The 19,971-nt window shown below is 49.8% G+C and overlaps 1 protein-coding gene across 8 annotated transcripts in view; it reads right to left on the bottom strand.

Annotated features, from left to right (window-relative positions):
• LOC137346878 (uncharacterized) overlaps positions 1–19,971 on the bottom strand; it is a 398,647-nt gene that overhangs the window by 367,624 nt on the left and 11,052 nt on the right. For 7 of the 8 annotated variants that reach the window (XM_068010837.1, XM_068010836.1, XM_068010841.1 and 4 more), the window contains exon 2: positions 5,994–6,132. In XM_068010837.1, coding sequence (XP_067866938.1) covers positions 5,994–6,132 — 139 coding nt within the window. Of the gene's footprint in view, positions 1–5,993; positions 6,133–19,971 lie in introns of those variants that run through there. The other variant, XM_068010843.1, reaches the window with a different exon arrangement.

Raw genomic sequence — 19,971 nt, 5'->3', positions numbered from 1 at the left:
GCGCGGGCGGCCCTTCTGCTTGGAGTGATGCAGCTTCTTTGGTTTGAGGCGTAGCTTGCTGCACACCAGGGAGTGGTCGGTGTCGCAGTCCGCACTGTGGAAGCTGCGTGTGATTTGAACGCTGTTTAAAGAGGCTTGTGACGATGAGGTCCAGCTGGTGCCAACGACGTGATCTTAGGTGCCTCCAAGAAACCTGGTGACTGGGTTTAGTGTGAAAGAATGAGTTGGTGATGCAGAGGTTATGATAGGTACACAACTCAAGCAGTCTCTGTACATTCTCATTCATCCTTCCAATGCCATAGCGCCCAAGGCAGGAGGGCCATGAGTCATGGTCGGCCCCAACCCTGGCATTAAAGTCCCCCAGCAGGAATAGGTGTTCAGTGTTGGGGATGCTGCTAATGATATTATGGAGTTCCTCGTAGAACTGGTCTTTATCTTCAGGTGGGGAGCAGAGTGTTGGAGCATAGATGCTGAGTAAGTGTACTACACCAGAGGCGGTGAACTGTCGGATGGACAGTATGCGTTCCGAGCCATTTGAGGGTGGCTCTATCATGCTGAGCAAAGAGTTTCTGATGGTGAAGCCCACTCCGTGCTGTCTTGGTTCTTCAGGATCCTTACCCTGCCAGAAGAAGGTGTAGACTTGCTCTCTTAGAGATCCGCTCGCAGGGAGGCGTGTCTCCTGAAGTGCTGCAATGTCCACATTGAGTCTACTGAGCTCGTTGTTGATGATGGCGGTCTTCCGAGAATCGTTGATTTGTGTAAGGTCTTCCGACAGGCCAGGACACATAGTTCTGACGTTCCAGCTTGCAAAACGAGGGGCTGGTACCTTCTTTCCTTTTTTGGTCGTGCTGTTTGGTGCGGTGTTACAGTCCACTTGTCGGGCAATGACCCTGAGCTCCAAGCACCCATTGAAGCAGGTGGACTGTGGCGGGACAGAACCTTACTGACCGGGGGCTGCCCGGTTTGAGGCAGGCGGTAGTTATCCAGTGAGATGCGATGACCTCTCCCACCGACAAAGGCAACCCGTATGGAGGTTGTGAGTTGCCCAAGTGTCAAAACCCCCCTCTCGGCCTTCCTGGTGGGGTCCAAAGGAGTGCAGAGCATGACGTTTGGCACCAGTATGACTGCAGGAACTGCCGGAAACATGCCAAAGGTGACACATGACCGCCTTTAGGGTTCCGCTCCGGATTTTCTGTTCGGGATAACTCCCTTCGCCTTGGTCTCTCCCGAGACGCCCACAAGGCAGTGGAGTATTAACACTAAAATTAACACTAATGCATGTACTACCTCATTAGTCACCTCTTTTAAGACCCAAGGACGAAGCCCGCAGCTCCATCAGTTTGGTCAGTACCGCTTCTCTGGTGATTTAATTTCACCAAGTTCCTCTCTTCCTTCAACTTCCTGATTTACAGCTCTTACTGGAATGCTTTTTGTATCTTCTCCAGTGAAGACAGAAGCAAAATATTTGTTCATTTCATCTGCCATTTCCTTATTATCTACTATTAACTCCCCATTCTCACCCTCTAGAGGACCAACACTCACTTTACTTGCTCTTTTCCTTTTTAAATACCTGTAGAATCTCTTGCTACCCGTTTTTACATTTCTAGCTAGCTTCCTCTCATACTCTAACTTCTTTTCCCGATTAACCTTTTAGTCATTCTCTGCCGTTCTTTATATTCTGACCAATCATCGGACCTGCCACTCATCTTTGCGCAATTATATGCTTTTTCCTTAAGTCTGATGCTTTCCTTAACTTCTTCAGTTAACCATGGATAATGGGTCCTCCTCTTAGAATTATTCTTTATAGTAAGAATATACTTATCCTGTGTAGTCTGAAATATCCCCTTGAATGTCTGCCACTGCTTCTCGATTGATCTATCTCCTAGCCTAGTAACCCAGTTCACTTCAGCTAGCTCAGCTTTCATGCCCACATCGTTGCCCTTATTTAAGTTTAAAATACTAGTCTCAGACTCACTCTTCTTTCAAACTCAATCAAAATTCAATCATATTGTGGCCGCTGCTACCTAGACGTGCCTTTACTCTGAGGTCATTAATTAATCCTGTCACATTACACAATTCTGAGCCTTTGGCCTGCCCTTGTAGTCATCTTATTTATATGACTACTCCAGTTCAGTTTCTGGTCAATGGTAACCCCCAGGATGTTGATAGTGCAGGATTCAGCAATCGTAATGCCATTGAATGCTAAGCAGAGACAGTTAGATTCTATTTTGTTGGAGATGGTCATTGCCTGGCACTTGTGTGGCATGAATGTTACTTGCCACTTACCAGCCCAAGCCTGGATATTGTCCAGATCTTGCTGCATTTCTACACGGACTGCTTCAGTATCTGAGGAGTCTCGAATGGTGCTGAACATTGCACATTCATCAGTGAACATCCTCACTTCTGAACTTATGCTTGAAGGAAGGTCATTGATGAAGCAGCTGGAGATGGTTGGGCCTAGGTCACTACCCTGAGGAACTCCTGCAGTGATGTCCTGGAGCTCAGATGATTGACCTCCAACAACCACAACCATCCTCCTTTGCGCTAGGTACGATTCCAACCAGTGGAGAGTTTTCCCTGATTCCCATTGACTCCAGTTTTGCTAGGGCTCCTTGATGCCATACTTGGTCAAATGCTGCCTTGATGTCAAGGGCAATCACTCTCACCTCATCTCTTGAGTTCAGCTCTTTTGTCCATGTTTGAACCAAGGCTGTAATGAGGTCAGGAGCTGAATGGCCCTGACGGAGCCCAAACTGAGTGTCACTGAGCAGATTACTGCAAAGCAAGTGCTGCTTGATAGCACTGTCGACGACATCTTCCATCACTTTACTGATGATCGAGTGCAGACTGATGGGGCGGTAATTGGCCGGGTTGGACTTGTCTTGTTTTTTGTGTACAGGACATACCTGGGCAATTTTCCACATTGCCGGGTAGATGCCAATGTTGCAGCGCTACTGGAACAGCTTGGCTAAGGGCACAGCAAGCTTTGGAGCACAGGTCTTCAGTACTATTGCTGGAATTTTGTCAGGACCCATAGCCTTTGCAGTATCCAGTGTCTTCACTCATTTCTTGACATCATGTGGAGTGAATCAAATTGGCTGAAGACTGGCATCTGTGATGCTGGGAACTTCAGGAGGAGGCTGAGATGAATCATCCACTAGGCACTTCCGGCTGAAGATTATTGCAAATGCTTCAGCCTTATCTTTTGCACTGATGTGCTGGACTCCCCCATCATTGAGGATAGGGATATTTGTGGAGCCACCTCCTCCTGTTAGTTGTTTAATGTCCACCACCATTCACGACCAATGGGAGTCATTCAAAAAGGAAATAGAGAGAGTTCAGGGCCAACATGTTCCCGTAAAGGTGAAGGGTAGGACCAACAAATCCAGGGAACCCTGGATGTCAAGGAATATAGAGGATTGTATAAGGAGAAAAAAGGAGGCTGATGGCAGATTCAGAGGGCTGAAAACAGCGGAGGTCCGAGAGGAGTATAGAAAGTGTTGGGGGGAGGGTACTTAAAAAAGTAATTAGGAGAGCGAAGAGGGGGCATGAAAAAACACTGGCGGGCGAGATAAAGGAAAATCCCAAGGCATTTTATAAGTATAAGGGCAAGAGGATAACCAGGGAAAGAGCAGGGCCCATTAGGGACCAATGTGGCAATCTGTGTGTGGAGCCGGAAGACATAGGTAAGGTTTTAAATTATTACTTTCCATCTGTGTTCACTATGGAGAAGGACAATGTAGATGTAGAGATCAGGGAGAGGAATTGTGATATACTCGAACAAATTAGCATCGAATGGGAGGAGGTCTAAGCAGTTCTCGTGGGCTTAAAAATGGATAAATCCCCAGGCCCAGATGAGATGTATCCCAGGCTGTTGTGTGAGGCAAGGGAGGAGATTGCAGTGGCTCTGACACAAATTTTCAAATCCTCTCTGGCCACAGGAAAGGTACCAGAGGACTGGAGGACAGCGACTGTGGCACCATTATTCAAGAAGGGTAGCAGGGATAAACCAGGTAATTATAGGCCGGTGAGTCTAACATCAGTGGTTGGGAAACTACTGGAAAAAATTCTGAGGGACAGGATTACTCTCCACTTGGAGAGGCAGGGATTAATCAAGGATATTCAGCATGGCTTTGTCAGGGGGAGATCATGTCTAACAAACTTGACTGCATTTTTCAAGGAGGTGACTAGATGTGTAGATGAGGGTAAAGCAGGTGATGTAGTCTACATGGATTTCAGTAAGGCTTTTGATAAGGACTCGCATGGGAGATTGATTAAGAAGGTAAGAGCCCATGGGATCCAGGGCAATTTGGCAAATTGGATCCAAAATTGGCTTAGTGGCAGGAGGCAGAGGGTGATGGTCGAGGGTTGTTTTTGCGATTGGAAGCCCGTGACCAGTGGTGTACCGCAGGGATGATGCTGGGACCCTTGCTGTTTGTAGTGTACATTAATGACTTAGACATGAATATAGGAGGTATGGTCAGTAAGTCTGCAGATGACACAAAAACTGGTGGTGTTGGGTAAATAGTGAGGAGGAAAGCCTTAGATTACAGGACGATACAGATGGGCTGGTATGATTAGAGGCCTGCTCCCCAACCTGAACCCGACAAGACCCGACAACATGTGTCAAGTTTGGGTTGGGCCCATTTTCCGGGGCCGGCTTTCGGGCTCGGGTCAGGTCGGGCCAGACCAGGTAAGGAACAGCAGATTTCCTTCCCTAAAGGATATTAGTGAACCAGATGAGTTTTTATGACAATTGACAATGGCCATCATTAGACTTGCTTTTTTAATTCCAGATTTATTAATTCCAGATTTATTAATTGACTTCATGTTCCACCATCTGCCATGGTGGCATTCGAACCTATGTACCCAGAGCAATAGCCTGGGTGTCTGGGTTACTAGTCCAGTGACAATACCACTACGCCACTGCCTCCCCATAATCGCCAGATGGACTGCGGTGGTTCAAGAAGGCAGCTCACCACATTTTCAAGGGAAATTAGAGATGGGCAACAAATGATACCTTGCCACATCCCTGAAACAAATAAAAATAAAATCCTGGCCCTCCCTCTGTCAGAGGTAATGCATCATGCCACAGGGGTCAAAAAAGACAAGGTGTATGAAACCCATGCCATGTGATCAATAAGCCTCTGGAGCACTGCCCTTGCAGGGACGAACCTGCGCTGGCAGCTTTCCCTTTGCTACTTCTCTCAGCCGATTCACTAATGGCCCTCAATGCCCACCGTAACTGATAGCTGACCCTCTCACCCAGCAGTATGGGCACCCGGTACTGCCATGCAAAATCTAAGCCCCCCCTTGCAGACCACCTGAGACCTTGCCCTCACCCCCAGAAAAACACCCGATAACCAGCCCTGCTTTGCAGACCACCCGAGACCCAGCATTCCTTTGCAGAAACATCTGGGACAGAGCCCTGCCTTGCAGACAACCCGAGACCGAGCCCCCCTTGCAGACCACCCAATCCCAATCCCACCCCAGTACTGCCACCCGAGACCAAGCCCACCCATGTAGCGTGTACAACGCTGCAGTATGACAATTGCCTCCGCTTCCCCCTCTTCCCCTATGCAGTGCTGGTCATGGCTGCCTACCCGTTGTGGCACTGAGGCCTCACCTCGGTGCTGCCAGCTTTCAATGACTGAGGTTCCGAAGGTATGTGAGGGCTGCCCATCGTCCACTTAATTCCAAGCCCTCAATTGCTTTCAATTACATGCAAATGTACTAAAAGTAATTGTCGTACAATTTAAATTGCAGTCCCATTGCGTTGGGGCTGCCTTGGTGCTTTCCCGCCGCTGACTAAATCTGGAACTGAATTCATGACGTTGGATTGCCGGGTGGATTCACCCGATGCTATTCTCCATCCCCCACCCCCAACGCCTCCATTCCCATTCCAAATGGCCTCATTAAATTCAGCCCTATAGCTTGTACAGCACACATGTCCTGTCACCTTGGTTTGTGATTCACCGAATCCAGAATCTTACCTCCAACAATCGTTTTGGCAGCTCGCTCGACAAAGAGTGCTTTTTCGGATGCAGAAAGATCAATGAAGAGATCAACATGGCTTTCTGCCAACTGCAGGAGTATCACATCAAATAGCTCTCTGCTAAACTCTTGCCAATCCTAAATGAGAAACAGTGCACAGGTCATTCTCAGCAATAATCATTAAAGAGTGATTTCTCTTTGAAGCTGGACACGGTTGAAGGCCCTGTCCACCATATTGGGGCGGGAATCCTCAATTGAGGAAAAAGGAAGACATGTCAGAGGCACTGTTGTGGAAGGTTGCATCATCAGAGCAGATGCGCGGAGATGGAGAAACTGGGAGAATGGAATGGAGTCCTTACAAGAGGCAGGGTATGAAGAAGTGCAGTCAAGGTAGCTGTGGGAGTCGGTGGGCTTATAATGAATATTAATGGGGTTTACCTAACTTGGCAGGGGTATAGGAACCAGGAGGTAATATTCGAGAGGAAAACCAAGGTGTACAGAGAATTGGGAGAGACAGATAGCACTACGGCAGCAAATAGTAAGGTATTAGGAATGTATTGTGGTCTAAATTAGATTTACTGTGCATGTCCGTGACAGCGCAGAGTGTGGCTGCAGGCGCAGATAGTCAAGTGGAAATACGATATGGCAATAACGGAGACATGGCTCAAAAAACAGCAGGATAAAAGCAAAATACCGCAGATGCTGGAAATCTGAAACAAAACAAAAAGTGCTGGAAATACTCAGCAGGTCTGGCAGTATCTGTGGAGAGAGAAGCAAAGTTAACGTTTCAGGTCTGTGACCTTTCATCAATTATTTTTACTCTGGTTTATCCCTTGTCTTTTTCCAAAGCCAACCTAAAACTTATGATACTATGATCACTGTTCCCTAAATGACACTTGATTCACTTGACCCACCTCATTCCCCAGAACCAGTTCCAGCAAGGCTTTCTTCTGATTCCATTCTGATGCAAGATTACAGACCTGAAACGTTAACTTTGCTTCTCTCTCCACAGATGCTGCCTGACCAGCTGAGTATTTCCAGCACTTTTTGTTTTGTTTCAAAAACCAGCAGCACTGGGGAGTAAATATTTCTGGATACAAGGTATTCAGGTAAGATAGGGAAGGAAGAAAGGAAGAGCGGTAGCAGTATTGATTAAGAACATTACAGTGCTGGAGAGAGAGGATGTCTTAGAGGGGTCAAGGACAAAATCTATTTGGTTAGAAATAAGAAATGATAGAGGTAATTACTGAGTGTATTCTATCGGCCATCAACTAGTGGGAAAGATATACAGGAACAAATGTGCAAGGAAATTATAGAGAGGTGCAAGAATTATAGAGTAGTTATAATGGAGGACTTTAATTATCTTAATATAGACTGGGTTAGTAATAATGTAAAAGGCAGAGAGGGGCAAGAGTTTCTACAGTGTGTTCACGAAAATTTTCTACATCAGTATGCCTCCAGTCCAAAAAGAAAGGAAGCCTTGATGGAACTGGTTCTGGGGAATGAGGTGGGTCAAGTGAATCAAGTGTCAGTAGGGGAACAATTAGGGAATAGTGATCATAGTATCATAAATTTTAGGTTGGCTTTGGAAAAGGACAAGGGGCAATCCAGAATAAAAATAATTAATTGCGGGCAGGCCGACTTCAATGGGGTGAAAAGGGATCTGGTCCAGGTAAATTGAAATCAAAGATTGGCAGGCAAAACTATAACAGAGCAATGGGCTATCTTTATTTTTTATTTATTTAGAGATACAGCACTGAAACAGGACCTTCGGCCCACCAAGTCTGTGCCGACCAACAACCACCCATTTATACTAATCCTACATTAATCCCATATTCCCTACTACATCCCCACCATTCTCCTACCACCTTCCTACACGAGGGGCAATTTACAATGGCCAATCAAGCTGCAAGTCTTTGGCTGTGGGAAGAAACCGGAGCACCCAGCGGAAACCCATACGGTCACAGGGAGAACTTGCAAACTCCGCACAGGCAGTACCCAGAACAGAACCTGGGTCGCTGGAGCTGTGAGGCTGCGGTGCTAACCACTGCGCCACTGTGCCACCCTTTTAAAGAGGAAATATCCTGGGGTACAGTCAAGGTATATTCCCACGATGGGGAGAGGTAGGGTAAACAAATCCAGAGCTCCCTGGATGACAAAGGAGATAAAGAGTAAGATGAAGCAGAAAAAGAATGCATTAGACAGATGTCATGTAGATAATACAATTGAGGACCAGGTGGAATACAGAAAGTTCAGAGGGGAAGTGAAAAAACAAATAGTGAAGCAAAGAGAGAGTATGAGAAGAGTCTAGCAGCTTACATAAAAGGGAATCCAAAAGTCTTCTATAGGCATATAAATAATAAAAGGGTGGTAAAAGGAGGAGTGGGGCTGATTAGGGACCTAAAATGAGATTTACACATGGAGGCAGAGGGCATGGCTGAGATTGAAATTTTCGAGGAGGTGACTAGATGTGTTGATAAATGTAAAGCAGTTGATGTAGTCTACATGGACTGCAGTCAGGCTTTTGATAAGGTCCCACATGGGAGAGTGGTTAAGAAGGTAAGAGCGCATGGGATCCAGGGCAATTTGGCAAATTAGATTCAAAATTGGCTTAGTGGCAGGAGGCTGAGGGTGATGGTCGAGGGTTGTTTTTGCGATTGGAAGCCTCAGACCAGTGGTGTACTGCAGGGATTGGTGCTGGGACCCTTGCTGTTTGTAGTGTACATTAATGATCTTGACGTGAATATAGGAGGTATGATCAGTAAATTCGCAGATGACACGAAAATTGGTGGTGTCGTAAATAGTGAAGAGGAAAGCCTCAGATTACAGGACGGTATAGATGGGCTGGTAAGATGGACAGAGCAGTGGCAAATAGAATTTAATTCTGAGAAGTGTGAGGTGATGCATTTTGGGAGGACTAACAAGGCAAAGGAATATACAATAGTTGGTAGGACCCTAGGAAGTACAGAGGGTCAGAGGGACCGTGGTGTACTTGCCCATAGATCACTGAAGGCAGCAGCACAGGTAGATAAGGTGGTTCGGAAGGCATATGGGAAACTTGCCTTTATTAGCCGAAGCATAGAATATAAGAGCAGGGAGGTTATGATGGAGCTGCATAAAATGCTAGCTAGGCCACAGCTGGAGTACTGTGTACAGTTCTGGTCGCCACACTATAGGAAGGATGTGATTGCACTGGAGAGGGTACAGTGGAGATTCACCAGGATGTTGCCTGGGCTGGAGTATTTCAGCTCTGAAGAGAGACTGGATAGGCTAGGGTTGTTTTCCTTAGAGCAGAGAAGGCTGAGGAGGAACCTGATTGAGGTGTACAAAATTATGAGGGGCATAGATAGGGTAGATCGGAAGAAACTTTTTCCCTTAGTGGAGGGGTCAATAACGAGGGGGCATAGATTTAAGGTAAGGGGCAGGAGGTTTAGAGGGGATTTCAGGAAAAATATTTTCACCCTGAGGGTGGTTGGAATCTGGAACACACTGCCTGAAGGGGTGGCAGAGGCAGGAACACTCACAACATTTAAGAAGTATTTAGATGGGCACTTGAAACGCCATAGCATACAAGGCTATGGGCCAAGGGCTGGAAAATGGGATTAGAATAGATAGGCGCTTGATGGATGCCATGGACATGGTGGGCCGAAAGGCCTGTTTCTGTGCTGTATAATTCTACGACTCTATCAGTACTTTGCATCTGCCTTTATCAAGGAAGAAGATGCTGCCCAAGTCATGGTGATAGAGGAGGTAAAGGCCTGCTACCCAACCCGAACCCGACGACATGTGTTGGGTTGGGTTCGGATCGGGTCGCACTTCCGGGTCCGGCATTTGGGCTTGGGTCGGGTCGGGCCAGATCGGATATGCTCTATCACCACCTCAGGTAAGTGATTCTAATGCTAATTTACTTTTTGGACTTTAAAGGTGGTTTTGTTACAGTTATTTTAAGCTTGTGCAGATAAGGAACAAAGTGAAAAATGGAAGGTAGGTTAACTGATGGTCAGGTTGGGCGCAGGAAAAATGGAAGGACTTGGGCCGGGTAGGATGGGGTTCTGTTGGGCTCAGGTTGGGTCTCATTTGCAGAGGAAGGTAAATAGTGGGGTTCCCCAGGCGTTAGTGTTAGGATCCCTGCTTTTCTTGATATATAATAATGTCCTAGATTTGCGTGTACAGGGCAAAATTTCAAAATTTGCAGATGACATAACTTGGAAGTATTGTGAACTGTGAGGAGGATAGTGATAGACTTCAAGAGGACATAGATAGGTTGGTGGAATGGGTGGACTGGTAGGAAGTAGGAGGAGAGGCAATATAAAATAAAGGGAACAATTTTAAAGGGGGTGATGGAACAAAGGGACCTGGGGGTAAACGTGCACCAATCAATGAAGGTCACAGGACAGGTTAAGAAAGCAGTCAATAAAGCATACGGAATCCTGATTTTATAAATAGGGGCAAAGAGTACAAAAGCAAGGTAATTATGATAAACCTGTACTAAAAACTGGTTTAGCTTCAATTTGAGGATTTTGTCCAGTTCTGGGCTCCACACTTCAGGAAGGATGTGAAGGCATTAGAGAGGGTTCAGAAAAGACTTACGAAAATAGTTTCAGGGATGAGGAACATCAATTACATGGGTAGATTGGAGAAATTGCAGCTGTTCTCTTGGCGAAGAGAAGAATAAGAGCAGATTTGATAGAGGTGTTCAAAACAATCAGGGGATTGGATATAGTAGATAGCGAAAAACTGCTCCTGTTGGTGGAAGGATCAAGAACTAGAGGCCAGTGATTTAAGGTGATTGGTAAAAACAGCAACAATGACATAAGGAAAAGATTTTTTACACACCGTATGATTAGATCTGGAATGCTGTTGAGGCACATTCAATAGAGGCTTTCAAAAGAGAATTCGATAATTATATGAAGAGAAAAAAATTGCAGGGCTTCGGGGAAAAGGAGGGGGAATGGGACTAGGTGAATTATTCGTACAGAGAGCCGGCACTACACGAAGAGCCGGATGGCCTCCTTCTGTGCTGTAACCGTTCTCTGGTTCTACGGTTCTGCCTCGCAACCTCACTGACACCCAGTATCCTCTCATTCTCCCATTGACAACCAGTACCTTCTCACTGTCTCATTGATACCAGATTCCTGCCTCACGATTTCACCGAGATCCGATTCCCCCTCACTAGCTCATTGACACCAGATTCCCCCTCAAACTCTCTCAATAAAACGAGATTCCCTCACTTTCTCATTGACACCAGATTCCCCCTCACTCTCACTGACACCTGATTCCCTCTCACTCTCTGACAGATGACCGATTCCCCCTCACTCTCTCACTGACACCCAATTCCCTCTCACTTTCTCACTGACACCCGATTCCCCAACACTCTCCCACTGACACCCGATTCCCCCTCACTCTCTCACTGACAGCCGATACCCCACAGTGTCTCAATGACACCGGATTCCCCCACACTCTCTCAAACACCAGATTTCCGCCCACTCTCTCACTGACACAAGGTTCCCCCTCACTCTCACACTGACACCCGATTCCCCCTCCGTCTCCAACTGACACCCGATTCCCCTTCACTCTCTCACTGACACCCGATTTCCCCTCACTCTCCCACTGACACCCGATTTCCCCTCACTCTCTCACTGACACCCGATTTCCCCTCACTCTCTCACTGACACCCGATTCCCCTTCACTCTCTCACTGACACCCGATTTCCCCTCACTCTCTTACTGACACCCGATTTCCTCTCACTCTCTCACTGACACCCGATTTCCCCTCACTCTCTCACTGACACCCGATTTCCCCTCACTCTCTCACTGACACAGATTTCCCCTCACTCTCTCACTGACACCCAATTTCCCCTCACTCTCTCACTGACACCCAATTTCCCCTCACTCTCTCACTGACACCCGATTTCCCCTTCACTCTCTCACTGACACCGATTTCCTCTCTCTCTCTCACTGACACCCGATTTACTCTCACTCTCTCACTGACGCACGGTTCCCCCTCACTCTCTCACAGACACCCAATTCCCCCTCAGTCTCCCACTGACACCCGATTTCCCCTCAGTCTCTCACTGACGCCCGATTCCCCCTCACTCTCTCACTGACTCCCGAATTCCCCTCACTCTCTCACTGACACCCGACTTCCCCCCACTCTCTCACTGACACCCGATTCCCTCTCACTCTCTGACAAATGACCGATTCCCCCTCACTCTCTCACTGACACCCAATTCCCTCTCACTTTCTCACTGACACCCGATTCCCCAACACTCTCCCACTGACACCCGATTCCCCCTCACTCTCTCACTGACACCCGATTCCCCTTCACTCTCTCACTGACACCCGATTTCCCCTCACTCTCCCACTGACACCCGATTCCCCCTCACTCTCTCACTGACTCCCGATTTCCCCTCACTCTCTCACTGACACCCAATTTCCCCTCACTCTCTCACTGACTCCCGATTTCCCCTTCACTCTCTCACTGACACCGATTTCCTCTCACTCTCTCACTGACACCCGATTTACTCTCACTCTCTCACTGAAACACGGTTCCCCCTCACTCTCTCACAGACACCCAATTCCCCCTCAGTCACTGACACCCGATTCCCCCTCACTCTCACACTGACACCCGATTCCCCCTCACTCTCTCACTGACACTTGATTCCCTCTCACTGACACCCGATTCCCCCTCAGTCTCTAACTGACACCCGATTCCCCATCACTCTCTCACTGACACCCGATTCCCCTTCACTCTCTCACTGACACCGATTTCCCCTCACTCTCCCACTGACACCCGATTTCCCCTCAGTCTCTCACTGACGCCCGATTCCCCCTCACTCTCTCACTGACTCCCGATTTCCCCTCACTCTCTCACTGACACCCAATTTCCCCTCACTCTCTCACTGACACCCGATTACCTCTTCACTCTCTCACTGACACCGATTTCCTCTCACTCTCTCACTGACACCCGATTTACTCTCAGACTCACATTGACACCCGATTCCCCCTCAGTCTCTCAATGACACAGATTCCCCCTCACTCTCTCACTGACACCCGATTTCCCCTCACTCTCTCACTGACACCCGATTTCCTCTCACTCTCTCACTGACACCCGATTTCCCCTCACTCTCTCACTGACACCCGATTACCTCTTCACTCTCTCACTGACACCGATTTCCTCACTCTCTCACTGACACCCGATTTACTCTCAGACTCACATTGACACCCGATTTCCCCTCACTCTCTCACTGACACCCGATTTCCTCTCACTCTCTCACTGACACCCGATTTCCTCTCACTCTCTCACTGACACCCGATTTACCCTCAGTCTCTCACTGACACCCGATTCCCCCTCACTCTCTCACTGACACACAATTTCCCCTCTCTCACTGACACCCGATTTCCCCTCACTCTCTCACTGACACCCGATTTCACACCCGATTTACTCTCAGACTCACATTGACACCCGATTTCCCCTCACTCTCTCACTGACACCCGATTTCCTCTCACTCTCTCACTGACACCCGATTTCCTCTCACTCTCTCACTGACACCCGATTTACCCTCAGTCTCTCACTGACACCCGATTCCCCCTCACTCTCTCACTGACACACAATTTCCCCTCTCTCACTGACACCCGATTTCCCCTCACTCTCTCACTGACACCCGATTTCCTCTCACTCTCTCACTGACACCCGATTTCCCCTTCAATCTCTCACTGACACCCTATTCCCCCTCACTCTCTCACTGACACCCGATGCCCCTTCACTCTCTCACTGACACCCGACCCCCTCACTCTCCCACTGACACCCGATTTCCCCTCACTCTCTCACTGACACCCGATTTCCCCTCACTCTCTCACTGACACCCGATTCCCCCTCACTCTCGCACTGACACCCGATGCCCCTTCACTCTCTCACTGAAACCCGACTTCCCCCCACTCTCTCACTGACACCCGATTCCCTCTCTCTCTGACAGATGACCGATTCCCCCTCACTCTCTCACTGACACCCAATTCCCTCTCACTTTCTCACTGACACCCGATTCCCCAACACTCTCCCACTGACACCCGATTCCCCCTCACTCTCTCACTGACACCCGATTCCCCTTCACTCTCTCACTGACACCCGATTTCCCCTCACTCTCCCACTGACACCCGATTTCCCCTCAGTCTCTCACTGACGCCCGATTCCTCCTCACTCTCTCACTGACTCCCGATTTCCCCTCACTCTCTCACTGACACCCGATTTCCCCTCACTCTCTCACTGACACCCGATTTCCCCTCACTCTCTCACTGACACCCAATTTCCCCTCACTCTCTCACTGACACCCAATTTCCCCCTCACTCTCTCACTGACTCCCGATTTCCCCTCACTCTCTCACTGACACCCAATTTCCCCTCACTCTCTCACTGACACCCAATTTCCCCTTCACTCTCTCATTGACACCCGATTTACTCTCACTCTCTCACTGAAACACGGTTCCCCCTCACTCTCTCACAGACACCCTATTCCCCCTCAGTCTCTCACTGACACCCGATTCCCCCTCACTCTCACACTGACACTTGATTCCCTCTCACTGACACCCGATTCCCCCTCAGTCTCTAAATGACACCCGATTCCCCCTCACTCTCTCACTGACACCCGATTTCCCCCTCACTCTCCCACTGACACCCGATTTCCCCTCACTCTCTCACTGACATCCGATTTCCCCTCACTCTCTCACTGACACCCGATTTCCCCTCACTCTCTCACTGACACCCGATTACCCCTCACTCTCTCACTGACACCGATTTCCCCTCACTCTCTCACTGACACCGATTTCCCCTCACTCTCTGACTGACACCCGATTCCCACACACTCTCTCACTGACACCCGATTCCCCCTCACTCTCTCACTGACACAGATTTCCTCTCACTCTCTCACTGACACACAATTTCCCCTCTCTCACTGACACCGATTTCCCCTCACTCTCTCACTGACACCCGATTTCCCCTCACTCTCTCACAACCCGATTACCCCTCACTCTCTCACTGACACAGATTTCCCCTCACTCTCTCACTGACACCGATTTCCCCTCACTCTCTCACTGACACCCGATTCCCCCTCACTCTCTCACTGACACCCGATTCCCCCTCACTCTCTCACTGACACCCGATTTCCCCTCACTCTCTCACTGACACAGATTTCCTCTCACTCTCTCACTGACACACAATTTCCCCTCTCTCACTGACACCCGATTCCCCCTTAGTCTCTCACTGACACCCGATTCCCCCTCACTCTCTCACTGACACCCGATTCCCCCTTAGTCTCTCACTGACACCCGATTCCCCCTCACTCTCTCACTGACACCCGATTCCCCCTCACTCTCTCACTGACACCCGATTTCCCCTCACTCTCTCACTGACACCCGATTCCCCCTCACTCTCTCACTGACACCCGATTCCCCCTCACTCTCTCACTGACACCCGATTTCCTCTCACTCTCTCACTGACACCCGATTTCCCCTCACTCTCTCACTGACACCCGATTCCCCCTCTCTCTCACTGACACCCGATTCCCCCTCACTCTCTCACTGACACCCGATTTCCTCTCACTCTCTCACTGACACCCGATTTCCCCTCACTCTCTCACTGACACCCGATTTCCTCTCACTCTCTCACTGACACCCGATTTCCCCTCACTCTCTCACTGACACCCGATTCCCCCTCACTCTCTCACTGACACCCGATTTCCTCTCACTCTCTCACTGACACCCGATTTCCCCTCACTCTCTCACTGACACCCGATTTCCTCTCACTCTCTCACTGACACCCGATTTCCCCTCACTCTCTCACTGACACCCGATTTCCTCTCACTCTCTCACTGACACCCGATTTCCCCTCACTCTCTCACTGACACCCGATTTCCCCTCACTCTCTCACTGACACAGATTTCCTCTCACTCTCTCACTGACACACAATTTCCCCTCTCTCACTGACACCGATTTCCCCTCACTCTCTCACTGACACCCGATTTCCCCTCACTCTCTCACAACCCGATTACCCCTCACTCTCTCACTGACACAGATTTCCCCTCACTCTCTCACTGACACCGATTTCCCCTCACTCTCGCACTGACACCCGATTCCCCCTCACTCTCTCACTGACACCCGATTCCCCCTCACTCTCTCACTGACACCCGATTTCCCCTCACTCTCTCACTGACACAGATTTCCTCTCACTCTCTCACTGACACACAATTTCCCCTCTCTCACTGACACCCGATTCCCCCTTAGTCTCTCACTGACACCCGATTCCCCCTCACTCTCTCACTGACACCCGATTCCCCCTTAGTCTCTCACTGACACCCGATTCCCCCTCACTCTCTCACTGACACCCGATTCCCCCTCACTCTCTCACTGACACCCGATTTCCCCTCACTCTCTCACTGACACAGATATCCTCTCACTCTCACTGACACACAATTTCCCCTCTCTCACTGACACCGATTTCCCCTCACTCTCTCACTGACACCCGATTTCCCCTCACTCTCTCACAACCCGATTACCCCTCACTCTCTCGCTGTCACAGATTTCCCCTCACTCTCTCACTGACACCGATTTCCCCTCACTCTCTCACTGACACCCGATTCCCCCTCACTCTCTCACTGACACCCGATTTCCCCTCACTCTCTCACTGACACAGATTTCCTCTCACTCTCTCACTGACACACAATTTCCCCTCTCTCACTGACACCCGATTTCCCCTCACTCTCTCACTGACACCCGATTTCCTCTCACTCTCTCACTGACACCCGATTTCCTCTCACTCTCTCACTGACACCCGATTTACCCTCAGTCTCTCACTGACACCCGATTCCCCCTCACTCTCTCACTGACACACAATTTCCCCTCTCTCACTGACACCCGATTTCCCCTCACTCTCTCACTGACACCCGATTTCCTCTCACTCTCTCATTGACACCCGAGTTCCCCTTCAATCTCTCACTGACACCCTATTCCCCCTCACTCTCTCACTGACACCCGATGCCCCTTCACTCTCTCACTGACACCCGACCCCCTCACTCTCCCACTGACACCCGATTTCCCCTCACTCTCTCACTGACACCCGATTTCCCCTCACTCTCTCACTGACACCCGATTCCCCCTCACTCTCGCACTGACACCCGATGCCCCTTCACTCTCTCACTGAAACCCGACTTCCCCCCACTCTCTCACTGACACCCGATTCCCTCTCTCTCTGACAGATGACCGATTCCCCCTCACTCTCTCACTGACACCCAATTCCCTCTCACTTTCTCACTGACACCCGATTCCCCAACACTCTCCCACTGACACCCGATTCCCCCTCACTCTCTCACTGACACCCGATTCCCCTTCACTCGCTCACTGACACCCGATTTCCCCTCACTCTCCCACTGACACCCGATTTCCCCTCAGTCTCTCACTGACGCCCGATTCCTCCTCACTCTCTCACTGACTCCCGATTTCCCCTCACTCTCTCACTGACACCCGATTTCCCCTCACTCTCTCACTGACACCCGATTTCCCCTCACTCTCTCACTGACACCCAATTTCCCCTCACTCTCTCACTGACACCCAATTTCCCCTCACTCTCTCACTGACACCCAATTTCCCCCTCACTCTCTCACTGACTCCCGATTTCCCCTCACTCTCTCACTGACACCCAATTTCCCCTCACTCTCTCACTGACACCCAATTTCCCCTTCACTCTCTCACTGACACCCGATTTACTCTCACTCTCTCACTGAAACACGGTTCCCCCTCACTCTCTCACAGACACCCTATTCCCCCTCAGTCTCTCACTGACACCCGATTCCCCCTCACTCTCACACTGACACTTGATTCCCTCTCACTGACACCCGATTCCCCCTCAGTCTCTAAATGACACCCGATTCCCCCTCACTCTCTCACTGACACCCGATTTCCCCCTCACTCTCCCACTGACACCCGATTTCCCCTCACTCTCTCACTGACATCCGATTTCCCCTCACTCTCTCACTGACACCCGATTTCCCCTCACTCTCTCACTGACACCCGATTACCCCTCACTCTCTCACTGACACCGATTTCCCCTCACTCTCTCACTGACACCGATTTCCCCTCACTCTCTGACTGACACCCGATTCCCACACACTCTCTCACTGACACCCGATTCCCCCTCACTCTCTCACTGACACAGATTTCCTCTCACTCTCTCACTGACACACAATTTCCCCTCTCTCACTGACACCGATTTCCCCTCACTCTCTCACTGACACCCGATTTCCCCTCACTCTCTCACAACCCGATTACCCCTCACTCTCTCACTGACACAGATTTCCCCTCACTCTCTCACTGACACCGATTTCCCCTCACTCTCTCACTGACACCCGATTCCCCCTCACTCTCTCACTGACACCCGATTCCCCCTCACTCTCTCACTGACACCCGATTTCCCCTCACTCTCTCACTGACACAGATTTCCTCTCACTCTCTCACTGACACACAATTTCCCCTCTCTCACTGACACCCGATTCCCCCTTAGTCTCTCACTGACACCCGATTCCCCCTCACTCTCTCACTGACACCCGATTCCCCCTTAGTCTCTCACTGACACCCGATTCCCCCTCACTCTCTCACTGACACCCGATTCCCCCTCACTCTCTCACTGACACCCGATTTCCCCTCACTCTCTCACTGACACCCGATTCCCCCTCACTCTCTCACTGACACCCAATTTCCCCTCACTCTCTCACTGACACCCGATTCCCCCTCACTCTCTCACTGACACCCGATTCCCCCTCACTCTCTCACTGACACCCGATTCCCCCTCACTCTCTCACTGACACCCGATTTCCTCTCACTCTCTCACTGACACCCGATTCCCCCTCACTCTCTCACTGACACCCGATTCCCCCTCTCTCTCACTGACACCCGATTCCCCCTCACTCTCTCACTGACACCCGATTTCCTCTCACTCTCTCACTGACACCCGATTTCCCCTCACTCTCTCACTGACACCCGATTTCCTCTCACTCTCTCACTGACACCCGATTTCCCCTCACTCTCTCACTGACACCCGATTCCCCCTCACTCTCTCACTGACACCCGATTTCCTCTCACTCTCTCACTGACACCCGATTTCCCCTCACTCTCTCACTGACACCCGATTTCCTCTCACTCTCTCACTGACACCCGATTTCCCCTCACTCTCTCACTGACACCCGATTTCCTCTCACTCTCTCACTGACACCCGATTTCCCCTCACTCTCTCACTGACACCCGATTTCCCCTCACTCTCTCACTGACACAGATTTCCTCTCACTCTCTCACTGACACACAATTTCCCCTCTCTCACTGACACCGATTTCCCCTCACTCTCTCACTGACACCCGATTTCCCCTCACTCTCTCACAACCCGATTACCCCTCACTCTCTCACTGACACAGATTTCCCCTCACTCTCTCACTGACACCGATTTCCCCTCACTCTCGCACTGACACCCGATTCCCCCTCACTCTCTCACTGACACCCGATTCCCCCTCACTCTCTCACTGACACCCGATTTCCCCTCACTCTCTCACTGACACAGATTTCCTCTCACTCTCTCACTGACACACAATTTCCCCTCTCTCACTGACACCCGATTCCCCCTTAGTCTCTCACTGACACCCGATTCCCCCTCACTCTCTCACTGACACCCGATTTCCTCTCACTCTCTCACTGACACCCGATTCCCCCTCACTCTCTCACTGACACCCGATTCCCCCTCACTCTCTCACTGACACCCGATTTCCCCTCACTCTCTCACTGACACAGATATCCTCTCACTCTCACTGACACACAATTTCCCCTCTCTCACTGACACCGATTTCCCCTCACTCTCTCGCTGACACCCGATTTCCCCTCACTCTCTCACAACCCGATTACCCCTCACTCTCTCACTGACACAGATTTCCCCTCACTCTCTCACTGAC

Source organism: Heterodontus francisci, chromosome 30 (assembly GCF_036365525.1).
Source record: "Heterodontus francisci isolate sHetFra1 chromosome 30, sHetFra1.hap1, whole genome shotgun sequence".
NCBI lineage: Eukaryota > Metazoa > Chordata > Chondrichthyes > Heterodontiformes > Heterodontidae > Heterodontus > Heterodontus francisci.
Note: the sequence above shows the minus strand (reverse complement) of the source record. Positions and strands in the feature narration are given on the sequence as shown.